Here is a 26,880-nt window from a genome sequence, read left to right on the forward strand (position 1 = left end):
TAGATCAAGTGTGTCTAACCTCTTGTTCTCACTAATACATTCCAATCTGGGCAACATCCTGGTAAACTTCTTTTGCACCCTCTCCAAAGCGTTCAGATCCACCGATACTGTGGTGACCACAACTGCACACAGTACTCCAAATATGGCTAACTAAAGTCTTCTACAGCTGCAACACAACTTGGCAACTTTTACACTCAATGCTCTGCCACTTTCAGGGAGCTGTACACTTGCACACCAAGATTCCTCTGTATTTCATTTGAAGGGTTCTGTCATTTACTGTATACTTTCCTCTTGTATTTGATCTCCCAAAATGCATCACCTCACACATGTCTGGGTAAGCTCCATGTCATTTCTCTGCCCAACTTTCCACAGAATTAATATCCTGCTGTATCCTTTGACAGTCTTCCTCTCTATCCACAATTCCACCAATTTCCGTGTTATGTCAGAAAAGTTGAATAAGCACTGTCCTCCATTGTGTTCACCTTCAGCTTCAAAGTGCCACTATGGCTGGACTTATCCAGGTGAATGCAGAGTATGCTATCACACTGTGACTTAAATTCTTGTTAATGTTGACAATAACAAGATGTTGATGACATAATAGAAACAGACCATTTGATCCAACATGTCCATGATGGCTTTCATTATCCATTCAAGACTCCTTTCATTGTTTGCCATCTAAACCTGTTGCACTTTTCCAGCAACACATTTTTCAGATCTAAACCTGTGTCCTGGTTCAACAACAATTCGGGTGTGAATATGGGACCATATCATCTTATATAGCTTAGCTTCTCCTTACCATAACAAGCCAACAACAGGGCATCTGAACATTTTGAAACAGAAATGTGATGTTACATGATAAAACTATTGGCATATGCTAATTTCCGTGGCAGATGCTGAAAATTATTCAAATAAAAGCAAAATACTGAATGATGGAAGAAGAGTCATACTGGACTCGAAACATAAAGTCTGCCACTCTCTCCATAGATGCTGCCAGAGATGCTGAGTTTCCAGAATTCTCTGTTACTGGTTATTATTTTATGCTTCTGTGATGTAAGGAAGTGCAAATTGCTTTATGCTTCTGACAAGGTACACCAAACAGTTAACTCAAGTGTGTTCAAATTGTCTTGCGTTTTAATTTTTGATTTGAAACTTAAGTGAAACATTATTAATATTTAATTGGTTATTGCAAGGTCTTGAACTTAGTTGGACTGATCTTTCTTTTGTAGGGAGCTGATAACTTAACTGTTTATACATTCAACACAAAGGTAGCAAAACATACTTTCTGCAAAACATGTGGTGTGCAAAGTTTCTACACCCCTCGTTCCAACCCTGATGGATACGGTAGGCAAATTATATCATTACAGATGTGCATGTCAATTCAGCAAGAACTGTATAATCTTAACATTTTGTTCATATCAGATACTTTTGAAACTCTAATTGAAGTCTATGTATAGATTAGCACTTTCCCATCAGACATTCAAGGTCCAGGAGGATCATACAAGTGATCCTTCAGCTCAGTGTGTGCCAGTGTTTACCGTCTATATAAACAAATAATCCTAATCATAGCTACTTATGATGTATCTATTTTCCTACATCAACTCTTCAATCTAAATCTTAATATTGACTTAGTTTCTCTTTCACCCATAAACCCTGAACATGAGTTCCAGCTTCACAATTCTGTGCAAAGACGCTTCTCCTTTCTGAAGTGAAAAAGACTGATGAAAACAAATGTAGGTCTCACAGTTAGAATAAGTGAATTCATAATGGACAATAAAGGAATGGCACACAAATTGAAAAAAATACATTGGATCAGTCTTTACTGAGGAAGACACAAATAACCTGCTGGAAATGCTAAGGGATAGAGGGTCAAGCAAGAAGAAATGAAGGAGATCCTTATTAGTCAGAAAATGGTATTGGGGAAGTTGATAGGATTAAAACCCGATGAACCCCAGGGCCTGATGCTCTACATCCCACAGTACTTAAGTGGCTCCAGAAATAGCAGATACATTGGTGATCATTTTCCAGCATTCTATAGACTTTGGAAGAATTGCAATGCACTGGAGGATCAGTAACGTAACCCCACTTTTCTAAAGAAAGGAGGGGGAGAAAATGGAGAATTAGAGGGTGGTTAGCCTCACATTAGAGATGGGGAAAAATGCTGGAGTCAGTCTTTAAGGATGGAATAACTGAACATTTGGAAAGCAGTGACAGAATCCATCCAAGTCAGCATGGATTCACTAAAGGAACATCATGCTTGATAAATCTTCTGGAATTATTTGAGGATATGACCAGTAGAGTGGATCAGGGTGAAACAGTGAATGAAGTGTACCTGGATTTTCAAAAGGCTTTTGAAAAGATCCCACAGACGAGAGTAGTAAGCAAAATCAAAGCTCATCATATCAGAGGTAATATATTGACGTGGATAGAGAACTGGAGAGAGGAAGCACAGATTTGGAATCATTTTCAGAGTGAAGGCAGTGATGGGTGGGATATCACAGGTTTCAGTGCTGGGACTCCAGCTGTACACAATATATATAAACAATTTGAATGAAGGAACTGAATGCATGAGTTCCAAATTTGCAGAGGACACTATCTGAGAGGTAGTGTGTGCTGTGAGGAGGCTCCCAGGAGGCTGTAGAGTGACTTGGACAGACTAGCTGAGTGGGCAAATACAGAGGACAAAGCTCAAAAATGTGTTGCTGGAAAAGCGCAGCAGGTCAGGCAGCATCAAAGCAGAAGGAGAATTGACGTTTCGGGCATAAGCAATACAGCAATAAGAAATACAGAGGAGCCTCAATTATCCGAAAATTGGATTATCTGAAGGAGATCCCGAGGTGCTGATAGAAACATTAAATCAAAGACATGTTTCCAATAGTCATCGCATCTTTGGTTTACAGTGATTAAACTGGCACCGTCTCCAAATGACTGACCTCCCACCCTCTCTCTCCCCACACACTCCCTGGCGTTCTACAGAAGTTGTACCCTAAATCCTGTCCCCAGATAATCTCTCCAACATTGTCCTGTACAGGGCAAACGTGGAACCAGTCAAAGTTCCAATAAAACGTTGTGTGCGCGCGCTATTTGGAGAATTACCCCACAAAGGCAGTTTGGGGGCAGTGAGCAATGTTGGGGGTTGAGGCTTGGGTGCTGCTGCTAGTCTCCTGACTGGGGAGTAGACAAATGCTGGCTGAGCCCACAATGCCCACATCCCCGTATGAAAAAAAATCTAGCAATAATTTCTGACATGACCAAACGTGCACCTTACACGTTTTTCTTGTCTCTTCACTGTAGCTCTGTCCTTGTCTAAAAGGATTTGCATGTATTATACTTCTCCATCACTCTTGTTCACAATTATTTATTACTTAATTTACTGAATCAGCTGTATTTTCTATCTGTAGGTGTGATGGCTCACTGCCTGGATCAAGGTACTGTGAACAGCATCACTATTGAAGAGTTCAATGGCAAGAACTGGGAGAAGAGCATGAAGGAGCACAAGACCATTCAGAATTTGTCTAAGTCATAATCTAAGCTAGGGCCAGGCTGGCTGGCCAAAGTGAGGGAGCTAGTGATGAATAAATAGGTCATGGCAGGCCACTCATTGTATTTAAGTAAGCTCTTTCCCTTTTGGTAAAACCCAGCCCCAATGAGCACTGAGATCATGACAGCTACTTATGAACACCAAAGCCAGATTAAAAACAGTCACAGACACTCTGACATGGACAACAGAACCTCAACTATTTTAAAATACTGCAACCTTCGTCATGTAATTATTATTAAATTGAAATAAGTTATAAAGTTTCAGTCATCCCAGGTAAATTGCAGGATAGAGGTAGTCTGGCTGCCGATGTAGTGAAAGCTATTGAAAGGTGTACGATTAAACCAGTGTAAGACGAAGGATGGCCTTGTCTGTCATGAGTTGATTGACCCAATCAATTTTTGTTGATGGATAATGAGAGTGCAAGGCCTCAAGAAGCTAATGGGTCTTACTGTGAATCTGTACAGACAGAAACAGTGCCACAAATACTGAGAGATAGATCATTTGGCTACTGGACTATATCTGATGGAATGGTGCACACAGCACTCAGGGAGATGGGAGAGAGAGAATTTTCTTCCTGAACACTTTGACTTGCTTTGTTTCATTATACTTTCTGTAACTATAATGATCAAATAGTCAATATCAGTTTGTATCAGAAAGCAGGCCAAAAACCCACTCAATTTAAGTTTTTCTTCATGTTTCCCAATTAATATAATCTGTACAATTTATTTATGTTAAATAATCCAATTACCAGCTGCATTAAAGGTCTTTGGTAGTGTCTGGTCGTTATTAGCTAAACCTTAGCTCCTGTGCAATTCTCAACCAGACTATTAATTACTTAGATACAAATAAATTTGTTCAATTATCCAAAAAAAATCATCACAATTACAGGAGCCAACAACTAAAATTTTCACCTCCATTTTAATTGCCATCATATTTCTAAATAATTCCATGAAAGGTTTGTTGATATATTTTCACCCAGTCTTTAATACAATTTCCAGACAGGAGGGTCTTCCAGAACACCACTTCAGGAACTTGATGATACATAATAGTTGGGAGTTGTTATCAAATGTTCACTGTGACATTAAATGGAAAGTGTTTATAAACATGTAACGGGAAAAGTATAGGTAGAGATGACGGAACCAGAGTAGCTGGCTCTGATGACAATACATGGCTCTCTGCAAAAAGATTAAAACAACAATTAGTCTGTCGTAAAAGAGATCATAGCAGTCAGAATATCAACAAAATTAGCATAAGCGATCACAACAATGATTTCTATCCGGCACCATTGTGGAAACATCAATATAAAGTGAAGGTTTACTAACATCTCAGAATGTGGGTTAGGTGCACAGTAAAATTCCCTCTATACTGTCTCACCAACTACTCCTAGGACAAGTATAATTTACTGCCATTATCCTTACTAGACTACACTGGATATAAACAATTTCTTTGGAGCTTAAATAAGGACTGGTTTTTTTGAATTGTGCTATTCAGTTTACTTGTGAACTATATCATCTTTACTAGCTGCAGAAAGCATTCTGGGGATTACAGCCCAGAGTAAATTGGGGTTCTGAATCTCTCAGGCCTCCCATGAGATTGTCCATAACCAGCTACAACATTCATGGAAATTCCCATAAATTCACAGGAGGAGGAGATGGGTGCAGTTAGGGTTAGGGTTGACAGAGTTACTTGATATTTCAACAGAACTGGGAATTAGACATTTAGATGCAATCATAACCCAGGCATTGTTTGAGCCTACATCCTAATGCCTATTATTTTAGACTTGTTTTTGTTTTGGAAAGATGCAATCAGGCAAAATCACCAGGAATCTGATTATCAAACAGTATATATTGTTAGTTCCATTTACCTTGGCCTGTCGATATTCCCAACTGTCTAAGCTATACATCACATGATGGGGTCTCATCCAGCTGATCAGCAGATCAAGGATGGAGATGTACTTACGGAGAATATTTACAGATTGGAGTAAAAGCGTTTGGCACCCTGTAAAGGAACAGAAACAATAAATGGTGAGCACATTGGTGAAGGGACTGCTCTGCTCATTTGTGGGCCTTGCTTCCTCAGTGACAGCTTCTGCAACATGGCACTCCATCTCCAGTCAGCAGGGGCTGACCACCATGTCACTAATCTTTGGAGTATACTTGAGCCCTGGTTCAATACTGAGTCAGTCAGTATCCTCGTGGGGAAAACTTGTCAAGTAAGTCAATCTCACCAAAGACACACACCTCTGTAAATAAATCACATTCAGAACATTTAGCTTTATCTTGCAATATGCTCAAGATATTTGTTTTGTTTTGGCTGATATGGTATTATGGGTTATGTAGTTGTCAGCAACCAATCTGAGTGGAAAACCAGAAACATTGCTGCACAGTTCTCATTCAACTTTACATTTACTTTAAGACAACTCAAAATGTAGGAGTCAATGAGATTCAGGATAGTTCGTGGCTTATGATTTCAAACCACAGCATTAGTCTTCTGCTTACTATTCAACAAGTAATAGAATACTGAAATCTTTTGAACAGCAGGTAAAGCAATTCACAAATGAAATACTTCAATCCAATCCTCTGGGGTTCATATTTTTTGGGTGACCATCCTGATTGAGAATACAACAGTGCTGATGTGATATTAGTGTTGTAACTAGTATGAGATAAGAAAAAATGCACTCAACCTATTGCTTGGAAGGTTACATTCAGGACTTACTGCTTTGGCCTGAGAGTATTACAGACATTCTAAAAATTAAGTAAAGATATTTTAGCAGAGAGCTCTTGGGAAAATTATAGGTGACTAATTACTGATTACTCACTGAAGCTAAGCATGAAAACTGTACAATAATTAGGAAACGTAGAGGAAGGTTGACTGCTGATATTTCAATAAAGTCTCACTTTGATGGATGTATGAGACAAACATTTCTCTTACCATTGGGCAGTTTCTTCTCTAAGTAAAGTTTCCTGTGAAGATACAACAGAAACATTGAAATCAGAATTTTACAGATCATTCCATCAATCTGACCCCTACTACCTCGTAAACAGGTATTCATTTAGTCCTTCCTTTATGAAAAGAAATCCGGTATCTAGCCTGGCCTATGACTCCAATTGCATACCCTCACAACCACTCACTTCAAGGGCAAATATAGACAGCAGAGCAAATAGGTACCAAATCCTGAAACAATTCTCCCCTAAATACCCAAGTTCAAGTTTTTAATATTAAAAAGAGCCAAAACAAACCCTCAGGACACCAATGCACGTTTTCATTCAAACAACAGTTCACTGCTACACCATGTTTTCTCTATCTCTTAACTGATTTTGTTACCATACTACCATCATCCCATTTATCTCATCGGTGCTTTAAAATTGCTAGTACGTTTTGCAGAAAAGCATTATAATGAGTTTTCACATTTTCAGACTTTTATTGTAGTTTAAGTTGAAAAGCACTTTTGACGAAACAGTATTTTTGAAGGCAACTTCTAGTTTAAATCACAAAAGAGAACTGTTCCCTTTTTATTTCTAGCACAACCATAAAGAAACACCACAGACTCTCTATATTCATTCACAAGATTTGGACATTGCTGGCTAGGCCAAGATTTTTGATCATCCCTCACTGCCCTGGAGAAGGTAATGGTGAGCTGCCTTCTCGAGCTTTTGCAGTCCTCGAGATGTTTACACTACTATCAGGGAGGGAATTCCAGGATTTTGGCTTAGAAACCGTCAAGGAACAATGATATGGTTTCAAATGAGATTGGTGTGTAGCTTGGAAGGGAACTTGCAGTTGGTGATTTTTCTGTGTGTCTGTTTGCCCTCATCCTTGTATGTGGTAGAGATTATGGATTTGGAAAGAGCTCTCAAAAGAACTTTGTGAGTTAAGACCATAAGACATAGGAATGGAAGGAAGGCTAGTCGACCGATCGAGTCCACTTCACCATTTAGTCATGGCTGATGGGCATTTCAACTCCACTTACCCACACTCTCCCCATATCCCTTAATTCCTTGCGAGATCAAGAATTTATCAATCTGTGCTTTAAGGCATTTAGCGTCCCAGCCTCCACTGCACTCCATGGCAATGAATTCCACAGGTCCATGACTCTCTGACTGAAGAAATGTCTCCTCATTTCCATTCTAAATTGACCCCCTCTAATTTTAAGGCTGTGCCCATGGATCCTAGTTTCCCCACCTAATGGAAACAACTTCTCAGTGTCCATGCATTAAGCCATGCATTATCTTGTAAGTTTCTATTAGATCTTCCCTCAACCTTATAAACTCTAATGAATACAATCCCAGGATCGTCAGCCAATCATCATATATTAGGCCAACCATTCCGGGGATCATCCGTGTGACTCTCCGCAGGACACGCTCCAGTGCCAGTATTTCCTTACTGAGGTGTAGGGCCCAAAATTGGACACAGTATTCTAAATGGGGCCTAACTAGAGCTTTATAAAGTCCCAGATGCACATCACTGCTTTATATTCCAACCCACTTGAAATAAATGATAACATTACATTCACTTTCTTAATCACGGACTCAACCTGCAAGTTAACCTTTAGAGAATCCTGGACTAGGAGAAAGTGAGGTCTGCAGATGCTGGAGATCAAAGTTGAAACTTTATTGCTGGAACAGCACAGCAGGTCAGGCAGCATCCAGGGAACAGGAGATTCGACGTTTCGGGCACAGGCCCTTCTTCAGGAATGAGCAGAGAGTGTTCAGCAGGAGAAGATAAAAGGTAGGGAGGAGGGACTTGGAGGAGGGGAGTTGGAAATGTGATAGGTGGAAAGAGGTCAAGGTGAGGGTGATAGGTCGGAGTAGGGTGGAGGCGGAGAGGTCAAGAAGAATACTGCAGGTCAGGAAGGCGGTGCCGGGCTGGAAGGATCCGGCTGAGACAAGGTGGGGGGAGGGGCGATGAAGAAACTGGTGAAGTCCAAGTTCATCCCCTGCGGTTGGAGGGTTCCCAGTCGGAAGATAAGACGCTCCTCCTCCGACCGTCGGGTTGTTGTGGTTTGGCGGTGGATGAGTCCAATGACCTGCATATCCTCGGTGGAGTGGGAGGGGGAGTTGAAATGCTGTGCCACAGGTTGGTTGGGTTGGTTCGTCCGGGTGGCCCAGAGGTGCTCCCTGAATCGCTCCGCAAGTAGGCGGCCTGTCTCCCCAATATAGAGGAGGCCACACCGGCTGCAGCGGATGCAGTAGATGATGTGGGTGGAGGTGCAGGTGAATCTGTGGCGGATATGGAAGTTTCCCTTGGGGCCTTGGAGAGAAGTGAGGGGGGAGGTGTGGGCGCAAGTGTTGCACCTCCTGCGGTTGCAAGGGAAGGTGCCGGGAGTGGTGGTTGGGTCGGTGGGGGGTGTGGATCTGACAAGGGAGTCGCGGAGGGAGTGGTCTCTACGGAAAGCTGATAGGGGAGGGGAGGGAAATATATCCTTGGTGCTGGGGTCTGTTTGGAGGTGGCGGAAGTGACGGCGGATGATGCGCTGTACATGGAGATTGATGGGGTGGTAGGTGAGGACCAGTGGGGTTCTGTCCTGGTGGCGGTTGGAGGGGCGGGGCTCAAGGGCGGAGGAGCGGGAAGTGGAGGAGATGCGGTGGAGGGCACCGTCGACCACGTCGGGGGGGAAATTGCGGTCCTTGAAGAAGGAGGCCATCTGTGTTGTACGTATTTTGAACTGGTCCTCCTGGGAGCAGATGCGGCGGAGACGAAGGAATTGGGAGAATGGGATGGCGTTTTTACAGGGGGCAGGATGGGAGGAGGTGTAGTCCAGGTAGCTGTGGGAGTCGGTAGGTTTGTAGTAGATGTCCGTGTTGATTCGGTCGCCTGAGATAGAAACAGAAAGGTCTAGGAAGGGGAGGGAGGAGTCCGAGACTGTCCAGGTGAATTTGAGGTCGGGGTGGAAGGTGTTGGTGTAGTGGATGAACTGTTCAACCTCCTCGTGGGAGCACGAGGTAGCGCCGATACAGTCATCAATGTAGCGAAGAAAAAGATGGGGGGTGGGGCCAGTGTAGTTGCGGAAGATGGATTGTTCCACATACCCTACGAAGAGGCAGGCATAGCTGGGGCCCATGCGGGTGCCCATGGCTACTCCTTTTGTTTGGAGAAAGTGGGAGGATTGGAAAGAAAAGTTGTTCAGGGTGAGGACCAGTTCGGTCAGTCGAAGGAGGGTGTCGGTGGAAGGGTACTGGGTGGTACGGCGGGAAAGGAAGAAGCGGAGTGCTTTGAGTCCTTCGTGATGGGGGATGGAGGTGTACAGGGACTGGATGTCCATGGTGAAGATGAGGCGTTGGGGACCGGGGAAGCGAAAATCCTGGAGGAGGTGGAGGGCGTGGGTGGTGTCACGAACGTAGGTGGGGAGTTCTTGGACTAATGGGGACAGGACCGTGTCGAGGTATGCCGAGATGAGTTCGGTTGGGCAGGAGCAGGCTGAGACGATGGGTCGTCCGGGGCAGTCAGGTTTGTGGATTTTGGGCAGGAGGTAGAAACGGGCGGTTCGGAGTTGTGGGACTATGAGGTTGGAGGCGGTGGATGGGAGGTCCCCTGAGGTGATGAGGTTATGGACGGTCTGGGAGATGATGGTTTGGTGGTGGGGGGTGGGGTCATGGTCAAGGGGACGGTAGGAGGAGGTATCTGCGAGCTGGCGTTTGGCCTCAGCGGTGTAAAGGTCAGTGCGCCAAACTACTACTGCGCCTCCCTTGTCAGCTGGTTTGATGGTGAGGTTGGGGTTGGAACGGAGGGAGTGGAGGGCTGCGCGTTCCGAGGGTGAGAGGTTGGAGTGGGTGGGGGGAGTGTGGGAGTTCAGGTAGCGGTTAATATCGCGGCGGCAGTTTGCTATGAAGAGGTCGAGGGCAGGTAGGAGGCCAGCACGGGGTGTCCAGGTGGACGGGGTGTGTTGGAGGTGGGAGAAGGGGTCGTTAGAGGGTGGGCGAGAGTCTTGATTGAAGAAGAAGGCACGGAGGCGAAGGCGGCGGAAGAATTGTTCGGTGTCACTCCGTGTATTGAATTCATTGACCCGAGAACGTGTGGGAACGAAGGTGAGACCTCTGCTGAGGACTGATCTTTCATCCTCAGAGAGGGGCAAGTCTGGAGGGATGGTGAACACACGGCAGGGCTGGGAGCTAGGACCTGGTGTGGGGCTGGAGCTGGATGTGGGGGCGGGGTTAGGCCTGGGGGCGGGGACAGAGGTCGGCTTGGGGGCGAATTCAATACACGGAGTGACACCGAACAATTCTTCCGCCGCCTTCGCCTCCGTGCCTTCTTCTTCAATCAAGACTCTCGCCCACCCTCTGACGACCCCTTCTCCCACCTCCAACACACCCCATCCACCTGGACACCCCGTGCTGGCCTCCTACCTGCCCTCGACCTCTTCATAGCCAACTGCCGCCGCGATATTAACCGCTACCTGAACTCCCACACTCCCCCCACCCACTCCAACCTCTCACCCTCGGAACGCGCAGCCCTCCACTCCCTCCGTTCCAACCCCAACCTCACCATCAAACCAGCTGACAAGGGAGGCGCAGTAGTAGTTTGGCGCACTGACCTTTACACCGCTGAGGCCAAACGCCAGCTCGCAGATACCTCCTCCTACCGTCCCCTTGACCATGACCCCACCCCCCACCACCAAACCATCATCTCCCAGACCGTCCATAACCTCATCACCTCAGGGGACCTCCCATCCACCGCCTCCAACCTCATAGTCCCACAACCCCGAACCGCCCGTTTCTACCTCCTGCCCAAAATCCACAAACCTGACTGCCCCGGACGACCCATCGTCTCAGCCTGCTCCTGCCCAACCGAACTCATCTCGGCATACCTCGACACGGTCCTGTCCCCATTAGTCCAAGAACTCCCCACCTACGTTCGTGACACCACCCACGCCCTCCACCTCCTCCAGGATTTCCGCTTCCCCGGTCCCCAACGCCTCATCTTCACCATGGACATCCAGTCCCTGTACACCTCCATCCCCCATCACGAAGGACTCAAAGCACTCCGCTTCTTCCTTTCCCGCCGTACCACCCAGTACCCTTCCACCGACACCCTCCTTCGACTGACCGAACTGGTCCTCACCCTGAACAACTTTTCTTTCCAATCCTCCCACTTTCTCCAAACAAAAGGAGTAGCCATGGGCACCCGCATGGGCCCCAGCTATGCCTGCCTCTTCGTAGGGTATGTGGAACAATCCATCTTCCGCAACTACACTGGCCCCACCCCCCATCTTTTTCTTCGCTACATTGATGACTGTATCGGCGCTACCTCGTGCTCCCACGAGGAGGTTGAACAGTTCATCCACTACACCAACACCTTCCACCCCGACCTCAAATTCACCTGGACAGTCTCGGACTCCTCCCTCCCCTTCCTAGACCTTTCTGTTTCTATCTCAGGCGACCGAATCAACACGGACATCTACTACAAACCTACCGACTCCCACAGCTACCTGGACTACACCTCCTCCCATCCTGCCCCCTGTAAAAACGCCATCCCATTCTCCCAATTCCTTCGTCTCCGCCGCATCTGCTCCCAGGAGGACCAGTTCAAAATACGTACAACACAGATGGCCTCCTTCTTCAAGGACCGCAATTTCCCCCCCGACGTGGTCGACGGTGCCCTCCACCGCATCACCTCCACTTCCCGCTCCTCCGCCCTTGAGCCCCGCCCCTCCAACCGCCACCAGGACAGAACCCCACTGGTCCTCACCTACCACCCCATCAATCTCCATGTACAGCGCATCATCCGCCGTCACTTCCGCCACCTCCAAACAGACCCCAGCACCAAGGATATATTTCCCTCCCCTCCCCTATCAGCTTTCCGTAGAGACCACTCCCTCCGCGACTCCCTTGTCAGATCCACACCCCCCACCGACCCAACCACCACTCCCGGCACCTTCCCTTGCAACCGCAGGAGGTGCAACACTTGCGCCCACACCTCCCCCCTCACTTCTCTCCAAGGCCCCAAGGGAAACTTCCATATCCGCCACAGATTCACCTGCACCTCCACCCACATCATCTACTGCATCCGCTGCAGCCGGTGTGGCCTCCTCTATATTGGGGAGACAGGCCGCCTACTTGCGGAGCGATTCAGGGAGCACCTCTGGGCCACCCGGACGAACCAACCCAACCAACCTGTGGCACAGCATTTCAACTCCCCCTCCCACTCCACCGAGGATATGCAGGGCATTGGACTCATCCACCGCCAAACCACAACAACCCGACGGTCGGAGGAGGAGCGTCTTATCTTCCGACTGGGAACCCTCCAACCGCAGGGGATGAACTTGGACTTCACCAGTTTCTTCATCCCCCCTCCCCCCACCTTGTCTCAGCCGGATCCTTCCAGCCCGGCACCGCCTTCCTGACCTGCAGTCTTCTTCTTGACCTCTCCGCCTCCACCCTACTCCGACCTATCACCCTCACCTTGACCTCTTTCCACCTATCACATTTCCAACTCCCCTCCTCCAAGTCCCTCCTCCCTACCTTTTATCTTCTCCTGCTGAACACTCTCTGCTCATTCCTGAAGAAGGGCCTGTGCCCGAAACGTCGAATCTCCTGTTCCCTGGATGCTGCCTGACCTGCTGTGCTGTTCCAGCAATAAAGTTTCAACAGAATCCTGGACTAGCACTCCCAGATTCCTTTGTACTTTGGCTTCATGAATTTTCTCACCGTTTAGAAAATAGTCCATGTCTGTATTCTTTTTTCCAAAGTGCAAAACCTCACTATTGCTCACATTGAATTTCATCAGCCATTTCCTGGACCACTGTCCTAAACTGTCTAAATCTTTCTGCAGCCTCCACACCTCCTCAGTACTACCTGCCTGTCTGCCTAATTTCGTATCATCGGCAAACTTCACCAGAATACCCCAGTCCCTTCATCCAGATCATTGATGGGCGGCACGGGGGCACAGTGGTTAGCAATGCTGCCTCACAGCGCCAGAGACCTGGGTTCAATTCCTGCCTCAGGCAACTGTCTGTGTGGAGTTTGCACATTCTCCCCATGTCTGCATGGGTTTCCTCTGGGTGCTCTGGATTCCACCCACAGTCCAAAAATGTGCAGGTTAGGTGAATTGGCCATGCTAAATTGCCGGTAGTGTTAGGTGAAGGGGTAAATGTAGGGGAATGGGTCTGGGTGGGTTGCGCTTCAGCGGATCAGTGTGGACTTGTTGGGCCGAAGGGCCTGTTTCCACACTGTAAGTAATCTAATCTAATCTAATCATTAATATAGCAAGTGAACAGTTGCAGCTCCAACACTGAACCCTGCAGGACACCACGTCACCAGCTGCAATTCCGAATGAGAACCTTTTATCCCAATCTCTGCCTTCTGTCAGACAGCCAATCCTCAATCCATGCCAGTAGCTCACCATGGGCCCTCATCTTACTCAGCAGTCTCTTTGAGGCACCTTATCAAAGGCTTTTTGGAAGTCTAGATAAATAACATCCACTAGGTTACCCTGGTCTAACCTACTTGTAACCTCTTCAAAGAATTCTAACAGGCAGGACTTCCCTTTCTAAAACCATGCTGGCTTGTTATAATCCAACCCTGCACTTCCAAGAATTTAGAAGTCTCATCCTTAACAATGGATTCTAGAATTTTACTAACAAGCAAGGTTAGGCTAATCCGCTTGTAATTTTCCATCTTTTGACTTGATCCTTTCTTGAAGAAGGGGGTTACAACAGTGATTTTCCAATCATTTGGGACTTTCCCTGATTCCAGTGACTTTTGAAAGATTACAACGACTTTTGAAAGATTACGACCATCGCCTCTGCTATTTCTTCAGCCACCTCCCTCAGAACTCTAGGATGTAGCCCATCGGGGACAAGACATTTATCAATTTTTAGCTTTTAGCTATCATACTCAACTCTGCCCCCGACTCTTCTTAATTGTTGGGATATTACTCATGTCTTCCATTGTGAAGACTGACGCAAAGTACTGATTAAGTTCTTCAGCTATTTCCTTATCTCCCATCACTACCCTTCCAGCATCAATTTGGAGCAGCCTGATGTCTACTTTTGCCTCTCGTTTGTTTCTTATGTATTGAAAGAAACCTTTACTATCATTTCTAATATTACTGGCTAGCCTACCTTTATATTTGATCCTCTCCTTCCTTATTTCTCTCTTTGTTATCCTCTGTTTGTTTTTGTAGTCTTCTCAATCTTCTGATTTCCCAGTGCTCTTGGCCACTTTATAGGCTCTCTCTTTCTTTGATACATTTCCTGACTTCCTTTGTCAGCCATGGTTGTCTAATCCCCTCCCCCAGCTAATCTTTCTTTGGGACAAACCTGTGTACTGTGTCCTCAATTACACCCAGAAACTCCTGCCATTGTTGATCTACTGTCTTTCCCATTAGGCTGTGCTTCCAGTCGATTTCCGTCAGTTCCTCTCTCATGCTCCTGTAATTACCTGTGTTTAACTGTAACACCATTACATCCGATTTTGCCTTCTCTCTTTCAAATTGCAAACTGAACTCTGCCATATTATGATCGCTGCTTCCTAAGTGTTCCCTTACTTTAAGATCTTTTATAAAGTCTGGCTCATTACATAGTACTAAGTCCAGAATAGCCTGCTCCCTTGTGGGCTCCATCACAAGCTGTTCCAAAAAGTCATCCTCTCAGCATTCCATGAATTCCCATTCTTTGGGTCCACTGGCAACATTATTCATTCAGTTCACCTGCATTCTGAAGTCCCCCACGATCACCGTGACCTTGCCTTTCTGACATGTCCTATCTATTTCCTGGTATATCTTGCACACCTGGTCCTGACCAATTTTAGGAAGTCTATACATAACTCCCATTTTTTATTTTGTCTTTGTGGTTCCTCAACTCCAACCACACAGACTCCACATAATCTGACCCTATTTCATTCAGTGCCATAGATTTAATTTCATTCTTAACTAACAAGACAACCCCACCCCTTCTACCCACCTCCCTGTCTTTCTGATAAGTTGTAAATCCTTGGATGTTTAAAACTGCCAGCCCTGAATCCCCTGTAACCATGTCTCTGTGATGCCTACCACATCATAATCATTCACGATGATTTGTGCCGTTAAATCATTTACTTTGTTGTGAATACTACAAGCATTCAGGTAAAGTGCCTCAATGCTAACTTTCTTATTATTAGAGAAATTGGAAATCATAAGATGTCCTAAGTTATCCTTTTTGCTGCATTCGTAGTCTGCCTCAAGCTTAAACCCACCTGCACTTATGCTATCCTGCTGCTTATCTTTCCATTTAACTCCACACTCCCTGTAATTTTCACTTTCCCTTTCCCCCAACTCCCCCAACAGCTGAAACAATGACATGGCAACTTTTGCACTCAATGCCCTGACTGATGAAGGCAAGCATGCCATACACCTTCTTTACCACCCTATTCACTTGTGTTGCCACTTCCAGGAAGCTATGTACTTGCACTCCAACATCCCTCAGTATCTCAAAGCACCTATGTACTGTATACCTATCTTTTGCATTAGACCTCCCAAAATGCATTACATCACACTTAATTGGATTAAACTCTATCTGACACTTCTCCAATCCAGCCTTTCTATATCCTGCTGTACCTTTGATGGTAGACAAGCAGGAGGCTGGAAAAACACAACAAGCCAGGCAGCATCAGGAGGTGGAGAAGTTAACGTTTCAGGTATAATCCTTCTTCAGGACTGGGGTTGGGGGTAAGGGGAGCTACAGATAAAGAGGTGAGGGGCAGGGTTTTGGGTGGGGAGAGGTGGGAAGTGATGAGGTGGTGATAGGTGAGACACAGGTATAGGGTACAGCCTGGTTGGTCGATGGGAGGAATGAATCCAGTTGGTAGCTGGAAGGAAGGATTGGTCAGAGGAATGGAAGAGAGAGGGGGTGGCTGAAAGAGAGTCGGGGAATGGAAGGGAGGTTATTTGAAATTGGAGAACTCAATGTGGGTCCTCCAGGCTGTAGGCCGCCTAGGTGGAAGATGAGGTGTTGTTCCTCCAATCTGCAGTCTGATTCATTGAAGCAAAAGAGGAAGCCAAGAATGGTCATGTCAGAAAGGGAGTGGAAAGGGGAGTTAAAATGGGAAGGGACTGGGAGGTCAGGTCGGCCCTGGTGGGTCCGCTTGACATGCTCGGTAAAACATGCTCTTACTTTAAGTTTGCTCTCCCTGATGTAGAGAAGACCACATTGGGAGCACTAGATATAGTAAACTAGGTTGGAGGAGAGGTAGGTGAACTTGTGTCTCACCTGGCAGGACTGTTTGGGACCCTGGATGCAAGTGAGGGGAGAGGAAGATTTTCTTGGTAGTGGGGTCTAGTTGGAGTTAACGGAAGTGTTTAAGAATGATGCATTGGTTGCAGAGACTGGTGGGTGGAAGGTGAGGACAAGGGGGACCGTACCTTTATTGTGTTTGGGGGTGGGGGGGTGGGATGGGGATGAGGCTTTAGAGCAGTGGAGCAGGGAACGGAGGAGGAGCGATGTGGGGCTTTTGGATGATGGGGGAGCTAAAGCATGTTATTCAAAATAGATGGACATCTGGATTGCTTGGGAGTGGAACGTCTCCTTGTCTGAGCAGATGCATTTGGAAGGAATTGGGAAAATGGAATTTAGTTCTTGAAGGATACTGGATGGTAGGAGGTGTAGTCCAGGTAGTTATGGGAGTCTATGGGTTTATAGTAAATATCTGTCTGTAGACTGTCACTGGAGATGGAAATGAAGAGGTCAAGAAAGGGGAGGGAGAGGTCAGAGATAGACCATGTGAATTTAAGGGTGTGGTAGAAGTTCGGCGAGGCGGGGGAGAGTATTGGTGGAGGGGGACTGGGTGGGTCTGTTGGAGATGAAGGCTGAGGGCCTGAAGGCTGTCCTTGTGGGGTATGGGTGCGTATATGACCTGCACATTAATGATGGAGATAAAGTGTTGGGCCCAGGAAACTGGAAGTTACTGAAGAGGTGGAGGGCATGGTTAGTATTGCGATGTAGGTGGAAGTGTCTGGACCAAGGCGGAGAGGATGGAGTCGTAATAGGAAGAAATTAGTTTGGTACGGCAGGAGCATGCGGAGATTAGATTAGATTAGATTCGATTCCCTACAGTGATGGGTTAGCTGGAGTAGTTGGGCTTGTGGATTTTGGGGAGCAGGTAGAACCAGGCAGTGTGGGGCTGGGGGACTATTACGTTGGAGGAAGTGGAGGGGACATCACCAGAGGCGATTAGGTCATGGACAGTGCGAGTAATTTTGGCCTTATGGGCTACAGTTGGGTCATGGTCAAGGGGGAGGTAGGATGCAGTGTCAGAGTGCTGACACTCGTCCTCTTTGACATAGAGGTCAGACTACCAGCGCCCCACCTTTGTCAGCGGGTTTGATAGTGAAATGGGGGATTCATGTTGAGTGGCTGTCATACGGACAATAGCTATTTGGTTGAGATATTGGAAGGTGTTTGGTGCCACTGAAGCAAACTCTTTTGTAAGTCTCACTCAACAGCAAACAGGATCAGGGACCTTGATTGATTTGCATTCTCCGCACCTACACTACGATAGAATGAGGGAACTACTGTCATTTGAAGTAAAGATTGGATAGTTTAGCAGATCATAAGAGAATTGGTCAGTCAGATCTTGTCAAGCTCTGACCAGCCAACCTATGGTCTCAACACGCTTTAAATGTATAGGTACAGGGTAGTTGCAGAACTATCTTTTGCAGAACTCTTACTTTCCAAAGTGATGCCATTTCCTTTTTAGATTTTGTTTTTGGTCTCACTGTTCATAATTGGCATCAATTTTATCCCCAATTCAAATTCACAATATTGCTGGTTTTGCCAATTTTTAATAGACATTATCCATTTGCAAATGTACAGATTCTGGAGGACATTGTGGATCTTAGTTAAGGTGGGAATTCTTGCAAAGATGTATAGTTTGGTAGTTACCTGATTGCATAGTAAACAGCAATATGGTTGGCATGTCCACTCACTCCATCTTGATCAAAGGTCAACACCTGCACGAGAAGAATAAAGAAGGAGACATACCATCAGCCCATCACCATTGACATAAAGGAAACCATCCATAAATTGCTCCCTCCAAAGTGAAGTACTTTCAGCAGTACGAATCATTTAAAAGATGCACTGCAGCAACACAACAAGGTTCTTAACAGCATCTTCCAAATCTACAATCTCTACCATTCAGGAGAGCACAATGAATAGGAAGACCACCACCTGTACATTCTACTCTAAGCCACTCACCATTCTGACTTGGAAATATATCAGTGCACTTTCTGTTAGTGTCAAGCTTCTTGAGTGTTGTTGGAGCTGCACTCACCCTGGCTTTGGGGAGTCAAGAATGGAGTTCTGCAGAATCTCCAGCTCAAGAAATAACTTTGTCCAGTATCTTAAATAAATGTAGACTTGAAGTATGACAGTATCCCACATGCCACTAAACATGCAAGTGATGGTGCAGCAGTTGAAGCATTATTTTTAATTGGATACCACTGCTGTTTGAAGTGTAGGATGTTTTATAACCTTTTCCACACTACGCAATGAAGTCACCAATGGCAACAAACCAAACTGTGCAGAACATCAGAAACAGCAGAGCAATATCATGGGTCACTAAAATCTGCTCAGAGGCTTAGCCATGAACGTTATGTTAGGTCAGAATTCTATAATTCCCTCCTTTATGACACTGAGAGTCTACCTGCACCACAAGGAATGCAGTGGTTCAAGGAAACAGCTCACTATCACCTTTGCAGCAATTACAGATGGGCAATAAATGCTGTCCAAGACAGCAATGTCTGCATCCCATGAACAAATTAGAAAACAACATTGGGAAAGGTAAAATTCCAAATTTCAATGTACAAGATTAACAAAAAATGGTCAGGTTTGTTTTCCAACATAACGGCAACTGCACTAACACTGAAACAGCAGATGGGGGAGCTGTTGATGGCAATAGCAAGATATTCTGGCTGTTCACAGCTAACCTGTTAGTAAGCAGTGATGAATAGATTGAACTGGGGAGTGGTTGGTGAAAGGAGAGGTAAGAAAGATAGTAGTTGTAGGTGGACAAGGAGAAAAGGAAATGAGCTGAAGGAAGAGGGAACAATGCAAGGCAAAGGTGGGTTATGTTTGAGGTGACAAGTTGTGTCTAAGCAGAAAAGATAAAGTTGCCATTGTCCCTGTAGGCTGTTCTCTCATTAGAGAAATAAGACTGGTAGTGTTGTTTAAACCAAGGATCATCAACTGGCAAGGTTGGGAAGACATATTCTTCACAGTAATCCATGAAGATTTGAACACCTGTGCTGCTGGCTTCACTCTGCATCGCAAACCAGCTGTCCAGCCAACTGTGCGAACCAAACCCATGTCCAAGAAGGAATGCAGGTGATATCAGTTTTAGAGATGGCCTGGAGTAGATGTTTTTCATTTTTGTTTGAATCAAGCTAATATGACAGCATTGTGAAACCAACACATTGAACTCTATCCATGTTGCAATCATTAGTAAACTCTTTATGGTGAATGCAACTACTTGAATATTTCACACACTGTTACTTTATTTAATGTTGTACAGGATTATCATCGCCTTTGTGTGGGATAAGTGGAACCTTCCTTGTTCCAGTCCGAATCAGCTCTCTCTCTGTACTTTTTTTCAATTTCCAACCTTCTCTCCCCTTCCTCTGGTCCATCCTCTTTCTTTCCCATCTCTAATTTCTCTGTGTCCATTTCTGGGAAAAGGTTATCCATTAATATTCACAATATTCCCAACAACTCCTTCAGCTATCTTGTCAATACTTGTTCAAACACAGCTTCCTGTAAAATCTCTAATCTTCCAGTTTCTCCATTTCTATCACAGTTTGGATGATGCGATCTTCCATATTGGCATTTTTAATGCTTTATCCTTTTTCATCAAATGAAGATGTTCCCCTTCCCCAGCCAACTAGGGCCCTTTGCCATGATAGACCTATTTCACACGTAGGCTGTCACTCTTTCCCCACCTCCCAGAACCATGACAGGGTTCTCCTTACCCTCACCTCATCAACCACGACATTCAACTGAAATTCCTCTGTCATCTTCACAGTATTGCTACCACTAAAGACACAGTTAAAAATCACGCAACACCGGGTTATAGTCCAACAGGTTTATTTGGAAGCACTAGCTTTTGGAAAAGCTAGTGCTTCCAAATAAACCTGTTGGACTATAACCCGGTATGTGATTTTTAACTTTGTACACCACAGGCCAACAGTGGCTCCTCCAAATCATTAATAAAGACATAGAATCATATAGTCACTTATGGAACAGGTGGTGGTAATTTGGCTCATAGAGTCTATGCATTTGGCCAGGTAGTAATTCAGTCAGTCCCATTCCTACATGGCTCTTCAGATTTATTTCCTTCAAGTGTCAATCCAATTTCCTTTTGTTATCATCTATTGTTTTCACATCCACCACCTTCGTGGGCTGCAATTTCTAGTTCACTATCACACTACGCATAAAAAAGGTCATCTTTACAATGCCCTCTATTTCTTGCCCAAAATCTTCCCATATCACCTCCATTTTTCTATCAGTAACTTCAAATTTAATAATAGCTTCTATTATCTTTCCTTTGAGAAGTGCTAAGTGAACTGGTCTGCAGCTTCCTGCTTGTTGTTTTGTTCCTTTTTTGAATAAATGAGTTACATGTGAAATTTTCCAATCTAATGGAACCATCCCTGAGTTCTAAACAATTTTGGAAAATTAAAACAACTAATTAAAACAGGTCCATAATAATTCAAGGATTTCTCAATATCTTTTTTAGGGTGATTGTAATTGTTTTAAGCTCAAAGTCAAAGAGTTAAACAACATGGAAACAGACCCTTTGGTCCAACCAGTCCAGACCATAATCCCAAATTATGGGATCCCAAATCCCACCTGCCTGTGCTTGGCCCATATCCCTCCAAACATTTCTTATTCATGTACTTAAACGTCTTTTAAACGCTGTAACTGTACCCACATTCACCACTTCCTCTGGAAGTTCATTCCATTTATGAACCATTCTCTGTGTAAAATAAATTGCCCCTCATGTCTTTTTTAAAATCTTTCTTCTCTTGCCTTAAAAATATGTCCCCTAATTTTGAAATCCTCTACTTTAGGGAAAAGACACCTGCCATTCACCTTAATTATACTCATGATTTTATAAACCTTTATAAGATCACACCTCAACCTCCTAAGTTCCGATAAAAAAAGTCCCAGCCTATCCAGCGTCTTCCTATAACTTCTTATGAAGTTGAATGTGTGTACTGTACCTTTAAGAGAGTAAATGCAATTCTGAACTGAGAGATTACAAGCACTTGTGGATGATGGTATTCTCAGAGTGTACTGGAAAATTTAAAATAAGTAACATTTGGCTGTGAAACGGATATTTGAATTGGTTGTTGTTTTGACAACAATTCAAATTTAACCAGTTTAAATTATGCCCTAATATACTAAAACCCAATCGAGTTTGAATTTATTGTTTTGCCAACATCGAACCAATGAGGCGATCTGATGTTAGGAGTATAAAAAAGCAGGCATTTTGAAAATTGGAGAGGGAGCAATGGCCATTGAGAGAGAGACCAAAGAAATTAGGAAACGCTCTCTATCAAAGGTACCTTTTCAGATGAAACATACTCACAGAAAAAAGAAAAAAAAATGACCCAGGGAAATCTTCAGCCGGAAGAAGAGAGACACCAAAGACAACATAAGTATCTTATTAGAACAACATATTGTTATAGAGTTGGAGGCAGGTAAGAAGCGGTTAAGAGAAAATGGGGCTTAGAGTTGTGAATAGTTGTTGTTTAATGTTCACTTTTAGAGTTAAAAAATAAATTTATATTATTTTCTTTAAAATAGTGGAATTTAGGAGTTCTCTCTCACTCATATTTTAACAGATTCCAAGGCAAGGTATGCGTTTCTGGGTATTTGGTTTAATTAACAGAAGGGTTCACTGCCTTGTCTTAACAAACTCAAACCTTCCATTCCCAACAACATCCTGTTAAATCTCTTCTGAACCCTCTCCTCCTCCTTTTCACCTATTGATATACATATATTTCTGAGATGTTGTTTGTGCCTTCATTGTGGATAGGCACAAAAGTCTGCACAAAACATTTTCGAGCCTCTTAATTTTCAGAATCCTCATGAGATGATGACTAATGCTCACTTTAATTGCTTTATACTTTTTAAATTACTTGTAAATCTCTTACGATCAGCAGCAATGCAGCTCTGACTCAGTGCTAGTAATTCCAAAGCATTTGACCAGAAGAATAAACTGTGATATGTTGAGCAATTGAGCTTCATATGTAAAATTTCTTCTCACACTACAAGTGCATTGCCAGAAACATATTCATTGAATCTATCTGCTGGGAGTTAGTCTTTAGCTCCAATGAGTTACAAGTCTATTTCAGGAAGAACATGTGGTAAGAGGCACTAAAGCTCTTTCAAAGACTTGACAAAACAAGATGGTCCAAGTGATCACCTAACTGCTGTATGATTCAGTGAGCTTCGGAGACTCTACAGAAAATTATTACCTAGTGGAAAATGGAAGAAGTTCTAGCCAGGTTCCATAAGATCAGTGTTCAGAGATTAGTCAAAAGACCTTGAACAATGTGAGATGAAGCAAGAATTATGCAACTAGTGTCTGAGATCTCTCTAATAGCTCTTCCAATTTTAACCACATAATGTTACAACAGAAGATGAAAAGTCACATTGAGGTGTGTTATTAAATCTGAAGTCCTCCCAACTCTTTATCACTGCATACATTCACGATACACAAACGGAATCATTACATGTACATTTGTGTTTTCCACACAATGAAAATAATGTGGATACATCTGCTGCTACTTTATTGTGGACTCCAGACTCAAACCAGCTCTGCAAAGCTCATCAATGAGCTTATTGACATCTGTGGTGATGAAACACCTGGATCAATGCTTTGAAAAATAACAGCAGCACAGAAACATCACATGGGATTCTACTGCGATATTGCAGGATAGAGGGTGAGGATTGGGCAGACATCCTGCTAATATACACTGCAAACATCTTCTTCAGTCACAACTGTGAACTTGCTCTAAATTTGGAAGAATTGCCACAGAGATGAGGCAAGCAACAGCCCTAAACTTATACAGTGAATCATATCTGATGGCCAGCATCTGGGTTCCTCCATTTCCATTCCTAGGCAGGGGCAGGAAGAGGCTATAGAAATTCAGAAAGTCAGAAAAGGTGAGGCAGCAGGAGAAATACAGAAGTGAATTGTAATTTAAGGGAGAAAGATAGCAGGGGCAACAGAGCATGGGACGGAAAGACAAAACAGTCAGAATGAGAAATAAACAGAGACAGATCAAAATGGGTGGGGTGAGAGGGCATGTGAGGAGAGGTGAGTCAGGTATACTTTATGCAGCACGTGGTTAAGATGGTCTGTCTGAGACGATGGTGAAAACTGAGTAACTCAAGGCTTCGAAAAGGAGTTTAGATAATTAAATGACAAAAATCTGCAAAGGTATGGGGGAGTGGCACTGGTGAATTACTCTGGTAGAGATTTCCGATGGACTCATCAGGCTGAGTGCTTCCTTCTGTGCAATGAAACATTGATGATATGTATATTTGGCATTGATTGGAGACTAAAGCTTTGAAAAACTGTGGAAAAAAGGAAATTAATTTCAAGTTTTGTGAACATACTTAAAGTGGACTCTCTCAGAAATCATGGAAAGTTCATCTTTGACACTGGAGTTTCTTTAAAAAAGACCTCCCAGAAATCACATGACTGGTGATAACTACTTGCTTGCTGCAGACCTTGCTGCTGGCTGTTTTTGAACAGACACTTGAACAGGTCCTTGTTTACTTAGTTTAGTTGGAGTAAAATCTGCTAACCAACAAACTCAGTTTGAGGAAAGTTTGCTCAGAACAAGCGACCAAGCTTATCTCTCCCATTTCTGAAAAGAAACCTCCCTACATTAGTTCACGGTCAAACATATATGTTAGCTTGAGAGAGTGACTGAAAGAACTTCTCAAGATTCTATTTCCTGAGCAAGCCATGTCTACGAGACTTCAGACATAAATGTGCGTGGATTAGTGACTTGGCCACAGTTGCCAGAACATCAGGGCAACAGACTCTGAAACACTAAGGTTTACCCTATTGCCTTTAGCAATAACTTACTGGCCAAGGTGATTTTCTTTTAAGAGGTCCGATGACTGCAGAGAACTCTGTTTCTTTTTACCTAGATATTTAGAGGAATAAACACTTATATTACATTACATTACATTACAATGTGGAAACAGGCCCTTCGGCCCAACAAGTCCACACCGACCCGCCGAAGCGCAACCCACCCATACCCCTACATTTACCCCTTACCTAACACTACGGGCAATTTAGCATGGCCAATTCACCTGACCCTGCACATCTTTGGACTGTGGGAGGAAACTGGAGCACCCGGAGGAAACCCACGCAGACACGGGGAGAACGTGCAAACTCCACACAGTCAGTCGCCTGAGTCGGGAATTGAACCCGGGTCTCTGGCGCTGTGAGGCAACAGTGCTAACCACTGTGCCACCGTGCCGCCCACTAATACTTCTATATTACTGATTGTGCATGTTAATCAATTATATCATCTTAATTGAATAAGTTTTGTTTGACAATAATCCTATAATTGTGTTTCTTAAGAAATATGACTGGTAGATTTTGTTGTTTAAAACCTGATAGAGATAATGAGATGATGAAAGGTTAATTTGTTCTGCTGAAATGTAAGAAATTGCGTGTCCTGGGGGGGCGGTGTTTTTCTGTCTTGCAAGTAGGATGGGACAATCTAATCATAATCTGTAAATACTGTTTTAAGGAATTACCTAATCGCACATTGTTTCTGGAAATAATCTAATTACTTTGTTTTTGGGTAGCATGTGTCTATGGCAGAATGGCAGAGGGTTGTGTCTTGCGTGCATGACTGACTGTGATGTCAAACCCTGTATAAAGGGGAGGATTGTTTCCTTGTTCAGAGAGCCTCACTTGACACACTCCGCAAACATCACGAAGAGTGTTAAGTGATCCTCCAACAGCTTGTACTTGCTTAATAAGTTTTGGCTGTTCACAGATGTTGGTATATTGCAGTTGCATCAAGTGTGTAAGAATCTCAAGAAAAAGAACCTAACATTTGGTGACAGCGGCGGGATTCCAACATCTAGAGCTTCCAGACAAACTGAGTTTGTGATTGTCTGCATGATGATAACTTGAGTGAGACGAGGTAAGATTTACCTTAATCTCTCTCTTTCCTTAACCTATCACTCAGTCAACGTCTCGTCCCCTAGGACTCTGTAGTGACAGAATCTCTGAGGTAACTTACACACTTGTACACCAACGAATTCGCTTTCAGAACCATAAATTCTTGGAAAGGGAGGTTAGAAGCCCCCTGGAAAGGGAGCTTAGCGTCCCCCTCGAATTCAGAGGTTTAAGTCGTCAGAACCATAAGTTCTTGGAAAGGGAGGTTACAGACCCCTTGGAATTGAGAGCTTAGAGTCCGCTAATAGTGAGGTTTGAGGTGCAGGAACAAAGTATATAAGATAAAGGATAAATATTGTGTCTGTCTCAATCACCCTGCCTTAGACCGGTTATTAAGAGGGGAAATCCCCCACGCCAAGGTCAGGACCCTGAAGTGGGTGTGAAGACTAGTATATCAAGATAAGTTAGGAAGTTGAGACTTTAAAAATGGAACAGATGTTGGGGTAAGTTGGATGTCGGAAACCCTTCGGATCAATTATGCCGGAATGACAAGCAAAATGAAGACCAGTTCAGGCATTGGGAAATGAAATTTGACCGCTGGGAGGAACTTGGGGTATAGATAAATGTTTAAAAGCAGAGGAGGCAATTTCGAAATGTAATAAGACTAGAGTCATAGAGATATACAGCACAGAAACAGACCCTTCAGTTCAACTCGTCCATGCCAACCAGATATCCCAAGCCAATCTAGTCCAACCTGCCAGCACCTGGCCCACATCCCCCCAAACCCTTCCTCATTCCATACACATACCACTCTCGAGGTGAAAAGGTTGCCCTTCGGTCTCTTTTATATCTTTCCCCTCACACCCTAAACCTATGACCTCTAGTTCTGGACTCCCTGACCCCAGGGGAAGGACTTTGTCCATTTATCCTATCAATGCCCCTCATGATTTTATAAACTTCTATAAGGTCACCCCTCAGCCTCTGACGCTCCAGGGAAAACAGCCCCAGCCTATTCAGCTTCTATAGCTCAAATCCTCCAACACTGGCAACATCCTTGTAAATCTTTTCTGAACCCTTTCAAGTTTCACAACATCCTTCTGACAGGAAGGAGACCAGAATTGCAAGCAATATTCCAACAGTGGCCTAACCAATGTCCTGTACAGCCACAACATGATGTCCCAACTCCTGTACTCAATACTCTGACCAATAAAGGAA

General features: G+C 44.3%; 2 protein-coding genes across 5 annotated transcripts in view; one reads left to right on the forward strand and one right to left on the reverse strand.

Moving 5' to 3' along the window:
- The window catches only part of cenpv (centromere protein V), an 80,731-nt gene extending 74,916 nt beyond the window's left edge, over nt 1-5,815 (forward strand). For 2 of the 3 annotated variants that reach the window (XM_043714227.2, XM_087977116.1), the window contains 2 exons: nt 1,227-1,341; nt 3,399-5,815. In XM_043714227.2, the coding sequence (XP_043570162.2) occupies nt 1,227-1,341; nt 3,399-3,523 (240 nt within the window). In that variant the 3' untranslated portion in view covers nt 3,524-5,815. The remainder of the gene's footprint in view (nt 1-1,226; nt 1,342-3,398) is intronic. The other variant, XR_015752306.1, reaches the window with a different exon arrangement.
- The window catches only part of pigl (phosphatidylinositol glycan anchor biosynthesis, class L), an 82,490-nt gene continuing 60,047 nt past the window's right edge, over nt 4,438-26,880 (reverse strand). Inside the window, exons 4-7 of one of the 2 annotated variants that reach the window (XM_043714226.2) lie at nt 18,393-18,460; nt 6,470-6,501; nt 5,498-5,536; nt 4,438-4,713 (exon numbers count right to left, since the gene is read on the reverse strand). In XM_043714226.2, the coding sequence (XP_043570161.2) occupies nt 4,601-4,713; nt 5,498-5,536; nt 6,470-6,501; nt 18,393-18,460 (252 nt within the window). In that variant the 3' untranslated portion in view covers nt 4,438-4,600. Of the gene's footprint in view, nt 4,714-5,402; nt 5,537-6,469; nt 6,502-18,392; nt 18,461-26,880 lie in introns of both variants that reach the window. The other variant, XM_043714225.2, reaches the window with a different exon arrangement.

The sequence above is a fragment of the Chiloscyllium plagiosum genome, unplaced genomic scaffold (genome assembly GCF_037043375.1).
Source record: "Chiloscyllium plagiosum isolate Xiang-an unplaced genomic scaffold, Cpla_swu_hap1 HiC_scaffold_31, whole genome shotgun sequence".
Taxonomy (NCBI): domain Eukaryota; kingdom Metazoa; phylum Chordata; class Chondrichthyes; order Orectolobiformes; family Hemiscylliidae; genus Chiloscyllium; species Chiloscyllium plagiosum.